Source organism: Hippocampus guttulatus, chromosome 8 (assembly GCF_054856545.1).
Source record: "Hippocampus guttulatus isolate MCC_2025c chromosome 8, RoL_Hgut_1.0, whole genome shotgun sequence".
NCBI lineage: Eukaryota > Metazoa > Chordata > Actinopteri > Syngnathiformes > Syngnathidae > Hippocampus > Hippocampus guttulatus.
In genome coordinates, this window is record NC_141268.1 from 7,825,120 (window position 1) to 7,836,277 (window position 11,158).

The following is an 11,158-nucleotide window of genomic DNA, read 5'->3' on the forward strand; positions in this document are numbered from 1 at the left end:
GGCCAGGATCGATCGCGAGAGGTTGGTTGTTGAAAAAGTAGATCTTCGGTCAAAAATGGTTGAGCACCCCTGTCTTGTGTTTTGTAGTTTTTTTGCTCCCTTCTCATTTACATTTGGAAGCTGGTATCTTAAACCAAATATGTTGTATGAGAAAAACAACAACAAAAACAAAAAATGGCCAGACTTAAATAAGAAGCTGAATAAACATGCTACTTCTACTATAATATCTTAACAATGCCTTGACAATGTTGAGTGCTATAAATAACAACAAAACAATTACATTTCAACAAATATATTGGCAACATCTTGACAAGGGAGGGGAAAAAACACTTTGCCGTCAGATTTTGACAACCTGGGCTCTTAAACTCAAAGATCTTAAAACACTTTGGAACTTGATTAAAAAAATAATACACATACGGTATGTCTAAAATGTAAAAGCAGAAAGTACAAAAAATGTTTTGACAAAATGAGCTATATATTACAGATAATGCCTGGAGTGCCAACAGGGAATATAAATAAGTGTGTTGTTGAGTGTTAATAATGTTTGAAATGTCCCACCAAACTTATGGTGATTGAGTGAAGGATGAGGTGCAAAAAAAAAAAAAGATTAGCAGTTGACCACTTCTAGTGTCCAAATTTCATCCCCATTCCTTTCACTATCTTCAGCATTCTGCTTTTGTTCAGGCTTCTGCGCACATCCTGGGCCTTTGGCTCTGTGGCATCTTCCTCCTCCCACTCGTAGCAGTGGTTTACTCGGGCACAGCTCAGCCGGCACGGGAGTCCATCCTGGTTCTCTGTGTAATGTTCAATCAGTTCTGCCAGTGAACTGAATTCGGCTTTGCATTTCTGTCACATGCCAAAGACAAAAAGAACAGACGCAACATTTGTGTTTTTAGTGTTGACATGAAAACATGGCATTGACTAACAAGCGGGTCATGCAAATGGTAACCGGGTACTCAACTTAATCCACCCCATCTACTACATTGAACCAATCAACACTCCACAAAAATGCAATATAAAAGTATGTGCACATACATCAGCTGCAGCAGTTCACAATCAGTACTGACAAGTTGTCTTGCTAGTCGAACTAAGCTTCAACAAGTTTTACATTGCTGAAATATGCTGATATCATCGAGGCAAGCGTTCTGGACCAGAAGAACAAATTTTAAATCTGCTTTAAAACAGTAGCACTGGTAACGGTTTAAATGACATCAGCCAGCACTACTGATTTTGGAGGCCCTGGGCAGGTAAGACTGACATACGTAACAACACAGGCTGAAAACTGGTTGGACGAAACATTTGCAAAGACATACTAGAAGCAAACCAGCCAAGAAAAAAAAAACATGAAATGAAGAGGTACCTCCAAAAAGAAATTCCCTTTACGGGTGTTTTCAATGAGGTAGGTGATGAGGCCAGATGGGAAGCGAATGATGAGGGATCCACATTTGGGTTTCTTGGGATGTGGGCACAGGAGGTAAGATCCCAAAACGTCATCAGCCAGGAGGGAGTAGCTGCTGTCACTGCGACACAGAAAGGAAGTTGTATTGGCATTAAAGGGGACATATACAAAATATATCTTCTGGAGAACATCCTTTGCTTGCAGAAGATCGTTTTGGCTAAACAAAGTGAAGAATATGAACTCTCTTTGTCTCAGAATAAAAAAATAAATAAATAGGGGCATTGACTGCTGGAGAAAAGTGAGAGTTCTCAATAACGATAAAATAACTTTACCGAGTACTGTTGAGGGGATCCATATAGATCATTAAGGATGCATTAGAGCATCTTGTTGGCCTGCATTCTGAATCAACTGTACAGAATAGATATTTTTTTACGAGAATGTGTGTTTGATGATTGTGTCACATGAAATGTCTTAGGGCAATTGCTACTTTGCTAAATGACCAAGTGAGTGACTTAGATCAGGGCTCTGGTGAACATGCTAGTATGAGGTTGGCTCCTACCCTTGCTTTGTTTTACGATCCTCACGTTTCATGGGATGCTGCCTTTTTCAATGTTGTCTTTTCTGTTGGTCCCGACCACCAAGGGGCAGGTAAAGTGGGCAGCCGTCTAATTGTAGGCCGATAGGATTAGCCTGTATACCGTCCAAAGTACTAGAAAAAAAATGTGTTGCTCACACTAAGAGACCTTGTAAGGCTTATAAGGCAACAGACAATCATAGATGCCTCTGTAGTCAGAATGCCAGAGCGTTGTCATGATAACAAAAGCTGGCCTTGCCAAACAGGCTCATTTCAGGTATGTGCATTACAAATTGTGATCCTTAGAGTATGTGACATTAACATGTTATACGTGTTAAGAAGACACCTGAAAAGTGTTTGAAATAATGACAAAAAAAAATGCATACACTCACGTTGCAATACCGGCCCAACACCACACGGCCTGAGCCAGCGCTTCCTCGGTTTCGGCCAAGCTCGGCATCCTTGGTCGTCTTGCCAAGGTCTTGTCTTGGTCCTTTTCTACTCCACGGACAAGAGAAAACATCCTTAGAACATTGCCACAATGGACACACACACCTTGTCATACATATGAAGTACATTGATTCCCTGCCTATTTGCGGTTGGCAATTCACACAGTGTATCCTAGAGTTTTTCTTTCTTATGGAACCTACCCTCAGCTCTTTGCTGATCACCTCTTACCATGTTTTTTGTGTGCTTTGCAATGCTTTCAATGTAAAATGCCACAGGATAGTTGGCGAGTAAGAGGTAATTGGTATCAAGGATTAATTGGGGATGAGATCCTGCACGAAATGGATCCGTTCAGGTGTATTTGGGTCTCGTTCATGACTGAAGGAAGGATGAAGTGGGTGATCGACAGACAGATGGGTGCAGCATCTGCTGTGATGCGGAGTCTGTATCGGTCTGATGTGGCTGAGCCAAAAGGCAAAGCTTTACATTTACATTTCCTAAATCATCTATGGTCACGAGTTGAGGGATTTGTCACGACAGAGAGAACAAGATCCCGCATCCAAATTGAGTTTCCTTTGCATGGTGTCCAGGCTCTCCCTTAAAGATAGGGTGAGAAGCTCAGCCATCCGTGAGGAACTCAGATTTGAGCTGCTGCTACTCAACATTAAGAGCCAAATAAGGTGGTTCAGGAATCTGCCTCCTGGACACCTCCCTGGTCTTGTGTTCCAGGCATGTGCCACGGACAGGAGGCACCAGTTGGCCTGGGAAGTCCTTGGGATCACCCAGACTAGTTGGAAGAAGTACCTTGGCACGGAGAGTCAGGGCTTCCCTGCTAAAGCTTCTGCCCCAGCAACCTGACCCCAGATGAGTGGAAGAAAACAGATGGCTGGATGGATGGATGAATGAATGTCAAGGAAGTATGTTGAAGTAGTAGTGCTCAAATTAGAGGATAAAATCTTTGTCAGTGAGGATCAAGTTTAGCCTGGCTTGTTAATGGAAGTCTTGAAGAGTCGTCACCGCATGAGTATGCTTTTGCTCTGCTGAGTGACAATTAAAAAGCTTTAACTGACAGATTTATCAGGTGTTATTCTTTGACAATTTGTGTTTTTGCTGGTTGGGAAGCCACGTCATTTAGACCAGGGTTCGCGCACTTCTGCTGCTTTTGGTGCCATCTAATGGCATCTTGGTGCCAAGCAATGATGATGATGGAGAGGAGGTTCATTTTGTCAGGCCATAGCTTTGCCAAATAGAAAAAAAAGTGTGTTTCCATTATTTTGTGATGTCTTTTGGCAATTACAAACCTATTTTGGTTTTAAAAGGTAAATCTTACTGCCAAACGAAGACCCAAATACAGCGTTTGAAGTATTTCAGTCTACCATAATCTCCTTATATGATAAACATTTTCCATTAACTAAAGTCTCCAAAAAGTATAAAGACCCAAGTAAGCCATGGATAACGAAAGGCATAGAAAACACATGTAAAAAGAAAAACAATTTATATAAATTGTTTTTAAAATTGAGAACTGAAGAAGCAGAAAAAAAATATAAGACCTATAAAAATAAACTAGTAAATATTATAAGAACCAGTAAAAGAGATCATTATCATGCACTATTAGAGCAGAATAAAAGTAACACACAAGAAATATGGAAGATACTTAACCAAGTAATCAGAAATAGTCCTAAAAAAATGGATTATCCAGAGTATTTTATCAAAGGCAAAAATACTATTTTGGAAAAAACTGCAGAAATAGCAACTGAATTTAATGAGTATTTTGTCAACATCGGCAGTAACCTAGCAAAACAAATTCCTGATCCAACAAACTTATTTGAAATAGATAGATATGTAGAAAAAAACTCCTCCACCATGTTCCTTACTGCTGTAAAACAAGAAGAAGTATCAAATATTATAAAAACTTTTAAAAATAAAAAGTCAACTGATTGCTTTAATATTGATATGACAATAATAAAGCAGATTATAGAATATGTAGTGCGACCTTTCACGCACATATGCAACCTGTCATTCAAAGCTGGTATCTTTCCATCAAAAAAGAAAATTGCTAAAGTTATTCCAATCTATAAAAGTGGAGAAAGACATCGGTTTACAAATTATAGACCAATATCACTACTACCACAATTTTCAAAAATATTAGAAAAACTATTTTCTCGCAGACTTGATAGCTTTATACAAAAGCATGCGCCGTTAAGTGAGAATCAATATGGCTTCAGGGAAAAACGGACCACCTCAATGGCAGTTATGGAGTTTGTGGAAGCAATAGCCACTAATATAGACAACAAAGAATTTACTGTTGGGGTTTTCCTAGATCTAAAAAAAGCTTTTGACACAATAGATCACAGTATATTATTGAAAAAACTAGAAAGATATGGCATTAGAGGTGTAGCTTATAAATGGATAAAAAGTTATTTGGAAAACAGATATCAGTACGTGCAACTCAACAATAAAAAAACGAATCAACTGAAAATCACTCACGGAGTTCCTCAGGGGTCAGTGCTTGGTCCAAAACTATTCATCTTATATATAAATGATATCTGCAAGGTCTCAAAACAATTTAAATGTGTCCTATTTGCTGATGATACAACTTTCTACTGTTCTGGAATAAATCTGAAACAGCTCCTGACAACCGTAGAAAACGAATTAAACAAATTAAAAAACTGGTTCGACAGAAATAAATTGTCACTTAACCTGAAAAAATCGAAGTTAATTGTTTTTGGCACAAGACCAATCAAACACCAAGCTAGAATTATGGTAAACTCAATTGAGATAGAAAGAGCGTATGAAACCAAGTTTCTCGGATTAGTAATAGACTCAAAACTATGTTGGAAGCCACATATCGATAACGTAAAAAGAAAAATAGCCAAAACCGTAGGGATCCTCTACAAAACCAAGGAAGTGCTAAATAAGAGATCTTTGTACACATTATACACTTCATTATTATTACCATATATGACCTACTGTGTGGAAATATGGGGAAATGCCTGCAAAACAAACACACTCCCTATTCTCAACCTACAAAAAAAAAAGCAATTCGAATTATTAATAGATCAAAATATACGGAACCCACAAATCCACTATTTATCAAATTAAATACGATGAAATTTTATGACCTGGTTGACTTTAAAATCGCCCAATTAATGTACAAAGCACACAATAACCTGCTCTGCCAAAACATTCAGAAGTTTTTCGAAATTCGAGAAAGCAGCTATGATTTAAGAGGTACCAACTTATTCAAAAAACTCAAAACAAGAACAAACGTCAAGCAAAGAAGTGTATCTATCAAAGGTGTTAATCTGTGGAATAATCTCGAAACGGACCTGAAAATGAATAAATCGCTTGCTGAGTTCAAAAAAATAGTACAAACAACCTACATCAATCAGAGTTCAAATGATAAATTCAAAACATTAAATATAATGATAAATCAGAACTAAGTTGATAAATAGAGAAAGGTATATAAATATCCATTATGAATACAAGAGAAAATTGACACAAGAGTGTCAGGGTGTGGAAGTATATAATCCCGATACAAACCAAAAGTTGTAAAAATATCACGGTTAAGGGTAAAGTATGAGCCTTAATGGAGACTTCTTTCTTCTTACTTTTTTCTTTTCTGATTGATATAAAAATGATTTATTAGATACAATCACATAACGGGGTAGGACTAGATAAGTTTTTTACTTCTTCCTACTCCTTTGAACATAATAACTGTGTTGAATGAAGATTGATTTCTTTCTTTTTACTTTTTTTAATCTACCTTATTTTCTGTCAAATTATTACTGTATATATGTTTTATGTTCAATAAACAAACAAACAAACATCAAGTAACCGAGTTGAAGGGAATTGAGGAGCTTCATTTGGACAAAACTAGTGCTTTACCACACCTTGTGGCAACTTGGTGACAAGAAACTATGCTAAATTGAGTTGAAGAGGTTTATTTAGCCAAAGGTAGCGCTTTGTCTCCATCTTCTACCATCTATTGATTACCATCACATTTTTTGTGTGAATGATGTGTGCGTGAGTGTGTGTGCGCGCGCGCATATGAATCACTGTACTCTCAAGAATTGAAGACAAACATCCAACAAGAGAAAAACCAAACATGCTCCAGCTTGTTAAAAGACTCATACGTGAGCACCCGTGGCAGCCTTGCGAAAGCTCATGAAGAAACACCTCCACGTGATCCCATCAAGCAAGCAAGTACCAAGGGCGTTACCTAATCAACTCCTTGAATCTGGACAGCGCCCTGTGAACAGCTAGCCCACCTTGTGATGCGTTGAGGCGCTCCTGCACGTGGCGCTGCTTGAGCGGCGTGAACGTGAAGGAGCGATATGCCCCAGAACGCAGCACTTTGTTGCGGATGGCTTTCTTGCGCACTAGGGATGGGGAGGAGGTGGTGAAGACCTCATCTTGGTTGCCAAGCTGCTGCTCGTCGGACGACTTGTCATGTTTCTGCACTCGGGGGCGACAAAAAAAAAATGTCGGTCGTGGGTCAGTAACCGCACCGAAACACAAATCAAACTACTTTGTCTGGCGACCTTAGAACCGAACATCAACCCACGAAAGGGAGCTCTTCTGAAGGACACCAGGGCGCTAACACTGAGCGGAAAGCCGTGGTTGAGAAGCGACGGGTTACGTTGAGGTGCCGAACCGGAAGAACCTTCCTGGGCTTCGTCTGGGTGCTTCTCCAAGTAAGACAGTTGGAAACAGCGGCACAGCAGAAGGTTCAGGAACTGGGCCTAAAAGGAGAGCGGGCAGGCTCAATCCACTTTCTTCATCAACACTCACATTGCGTACATGAAAATAATCTTTTCTGAATCTATCTGGATAAAGTGTACCGTATTTTCCGGACTATAAGTCGCAGTTTTTATTTTCATAGTTTGGCTTTGACTTATACTCTGGAGCAATTTATGGGTGAAATTATTAACACATCATTATATCATTTTACATGCAAACACTTTGTTTTTCTTCTTTCTACCCACAATCTTGCTGCTGTAGACTGTAAATTTCCCCAGTGTGGGACAAATAAAGGATATCTTATTAAACCACAAGAGGCCACTCTAGACCTGTATTGATAAAACCACGATGAGTCTGACGTAAGCAACGTAGGAGAGGAAGGGCTGCATCTTCTACCTCCGGAGCTGGTGGTGTTGTTTTAAAGTGACACAGAGGATGAAGATATTGGATTTAGTGATTTGGAGTGACATTGATGGTTTGGTGAACTTGTTAGCATGTTGTTATCTGAATAACTCTTAATATGTTACTTGAACATCCCAGGCACGTTCTCAGTTTGCTGTTTATGCGTCATGTAACTTATTCAGCGTGTTGTTTTCTATTTTATTTTTATTTGAAATTGCCTTTTAAGATGGCATGTATGTTCTTGGTGTTGGATTTTATTAAATAAATTTCCCCCCAAAATGCGACTTATACTCCAGTGCGACTTATATATGTTTTTTTCTTCTTTATTATGCATTTTATGGTTGGTGCGACCTATACTCTGGAACGACTTATAGTCCGGAAAATACGGTAGTTAAAGTGCAACCAGTCAAGATACAGTTCCAACAGAAGAAATGGGTCATTTCCTCCTGGGGAGGTTTTTGTTGACTTTTATACTGCACTTTGCCGAAACGCTTGCACATCATCCTTCTGGACAAGTCAGTCGATCAATACTAACACAAGCCATCCAGCAAGTTATTAGGTGCAAATTTCGCTGGATGACCCAAGACCTCAAGAGATGCAATTCGGGAGGATTCCAAGACCAATTTGAATTGCTCAAGCACTTTTTAGTGTAGCCAGAAGGCAGAGCAGCATATCCCAAACAATTCTGTACTTGCCAGTTGATCAATTTGTTCCCAGAGGGACTTGAAGAGGGCTTTTGAATCCCTCTTGTTCCAAACTGGCACTGAAGACAAATTTGCCTTGGCAGAATCCTACCCGGCGCCTGTAGCCTCTAGTATGGTATTCAAACAACTCCACCGCCAGAGAAGTGATTCACAGAGGCAGTTGGGGGCAGAAGGAGTAGGGAGTACAAGTCCCAACTGAAAAGAGCTAGTTGAGGTGGCTTGGAAAGCCTTCTAGACACTGCCCCCTAAGGGCAGGATATAGGAGACACTGGAGACAATAGGAGGTGTTCGAGGTATGTCCAACCAGGAGGAGCACTTGGGAGCAGACCTAGGATACTGTTAAGGGAGTACGGTACACCTCACAGCTGTTCTCCAAGTGGAGCTGGAGGAGGTGTCCATTTCTAAAATTGTTGTGTTGTTGAACAGTGATCATTCACGTTCTCTTCCTCTTGGTTTGGGGACAAACAAAGAAGATCTCAGGTGGCGAGCTGGTTGCTCTCTTACAGCTCTGGCGTGTCTGGCTCGAAAAACGTGGCAGTACAACTGGGCGTCGGTGCTGCCTGGGTTGTGGGAGACAAAGGCAAACTGGGAGTCGCTGGGCCGGGCGGTGGACAGTGACACTCTGCGAAGGGCGTGGGCCATCAGGAGGGTCTGCAGGACAGATGACAGGTTGGACCATACAATTGTTGAGCGCAGCTACTAAATAAATAAATAAATAAAATACACATCCATACCGTTTCGTCCTCATCGTACATTTTCACGCCTTTGACGGAGAACTTGATTGATACGGGCCTGCTCTTTTTGCATGTCTGACAGCAGAAAGATCAGTGGCACAGTCAAAGGGGACATATTATTGAAAATTGACTTTTTACTCGCCACTTCAATTTTTCATCTGTTTACAATAATTCTAAAAGTGTCTGTGAGCTGTTTTGCTAATTTACATATCATCCACTACCACAACATGATCTTCGAGGCCCGTCAAAGATCAAGAGGCACATACATGCAAAAGGCATCAAAGGACGACCAGAGCCTAGTCACATACATCCTTTTAAACCCCTTAATTCCTTTGAAGGGCATGTTTTACTCATTGTTTTTTGTTTCATTTTCCTCAAAAGACACCCTGTGTAATTTCATTATGGTTTTATGGTTGATGTCTACAGTTGGAAAAAAAACTGGTTTTGAAACTGGAACAACTTGGAAATCAAGGGGCCGAACTTACTTTCAGGGTCTTTAGGTTCCTATGCAGCTGCTCCATCTGATCATCCAGGCAGCTGTCGTCCACCGAAAATGAGCCTACATACTTTGGAGCCAATAAGTCTCATTAAATGTAGAAATTAAAAAAACACATGCGAGTAAGGGCACAAATATAGTGCTGACCTCAGCTGATCTTATCACTGTGCCATCCTCTCTGACTGTTGCTTCGCCCATGACACCTGGAGATCTCGGAATACAGTTTACATTAATTTACAAAGAGCTGAGTATAAAAACATTAAAAGCGGAATTCTCTTTCTCGGCACGTTGGAGGCAATGCAGCAGTTTTCGTCAGCCTTATCTTGTCAAATCAACCGAAAGAGTAATGTTGAGATAAAATGCTACATGGATTGGATTTATACACTCGCAGTGACAGTTTCTGCATCTGATAAGCAATGGGTATTTATTTATTTATTTGGTTGAGGCTTGATTGCACTCTGAAGGTGTTCCAAGTGTGGATTTGGGGAAAAAAAAACAGCTAACTTGCCTGGCTCACAGTTCTGAGGTCCAGTATACTGCGGCTTCTTCCCACATTTCATAAACATGCATGTTAGGTTCATTAAAGTCTCTGAGCATGAGTGTCAATGATTGCTTATGAGACCTGTGAATCGCTGACGACCAAAGCAGGGTGTGCCCAACTTTTCTCACTTCAAGTCCAAGGATGAAGTCCGGGGGACCAGTTAGCATTATGAGAGCAATGGGAATAGGAAATCGATGAATGAATGTGAATTAAATGTGGTTTTACACACCTTGTGCCCTCTGATTTTTTTCCAATGTGTTGATTCTCATCGAAATCAACAAAAGAACATGTTTCCAAGGCGCCCCAGATAAATAAATACATAAATCTTTTACACTCTGAGACAGACACAAATATAAACGCGCACACCGATAAAAACACAAGCACGTTGGTGTAAGTGATGAGAAAAAGGGAATGAAGTCAGGCTTTCTATCCCAATTATCTCGACTAGTTTTCTCACAGCAAAAAAAGTTGGAAAATACGCGAACGCGTCCCAACACGATGCATTCGCGGACCACCTCCCTTCAAAGCAGAAACCGTTCGTCGACGCCCCCGCCGCCCTCACTCACCTGAAGTCCGGCCGTCCGAGCTCCGGTGGTGCTTCGGCCCAGGTGTCCCGAACTGGGGCAACTCGGTGGTGGATGGTGAGGTGGAGAGGAGGGCGAAGACGGGGTGGGAGAAGTCTCAAAACGAAGTTGTGTTCGGCTTGCCGCGTGTTGCCTCTTTGATGCCGCTCTCGGATAGCTTCTCGTTCACGGTTAGTGACATCATGCGTCAAAAGGCGGAAGTAGCACACCTACAAGCGATCGACTTCGAAATTGCTCCACCCCCTATAATTTGTCAAGCTCACGGCTAAACTTGTTTATGTGCTGTTTCGCTTTTTGAAGATGATTAGATAGCTATTTACTCTCGTGAAGTTTTGCGTCTAAAAATGTTCACATTTAGCCTAAGACCATTTCATTAAATACATTTTGAGTTCAAAAGTTCTTTCATTTTGTAAAGCTTTTTCTTCTTCTCCTTTCGGCTTGTCCCTTTTCAGGGGTTGCCACAGCGAGTCATTAATTTCCATCTTTCCCTGTTCTCTGCATCCTCTACTCTGACTCCAACTACCTGCACGTCTT

The 11,158-nt window shown here is 40.7% G+C and overlaps 1 protein-coding gene across 2 annotated transcripts; it reads right to left on the reverse strand.

Annotated features, from left to right (window-relative positions):
* Window positions 1-276: 276 nt before the first annotated feature.
* sh2d5 (SH2 domain containing 5) lies at window positions 277-10,788 on the reverse strand. 2 transcript variants are annotated; one of them, XM_086117613.1, is made up of 10 exons: window positions 10,607-10,788; window positions 9,647-9,702; window positions 9,489-9,569; window positions 9,004-9,078; window positions 8,774-8,920; window positions 6,965-7,165; window positions 6,692-6,878; window positions 2,366-2,471; window positions 1,361-1,520; window positions 277-846 (listed from the first exon to the last, which is right to left on the reverse strand). In XM_086117613.1, the coding sequence occupies exons 2-10, from the start codon at window positions 9,695-9,697 to the stop codon at window positions 625-627; spliced, it is 1,230 nt and encodes a 409-aa protein (XP_085973739.1). In that variant the 5' UTR covers window positions 9,698-9,702; window positions 10,607-10,788; the 3' UTR covers window positions 277-624. The 2 variants fall into 2 exon arrangements, with proteins under 2 accessions (XP_085973739.1, XP_085973741.1); XM_086117615.1 differs by having other exon boundaries at window positions 9,647-9,710.
* Between the last annotated feature and the right edge of the window lie 370 nt (window positions 10,789-11,158).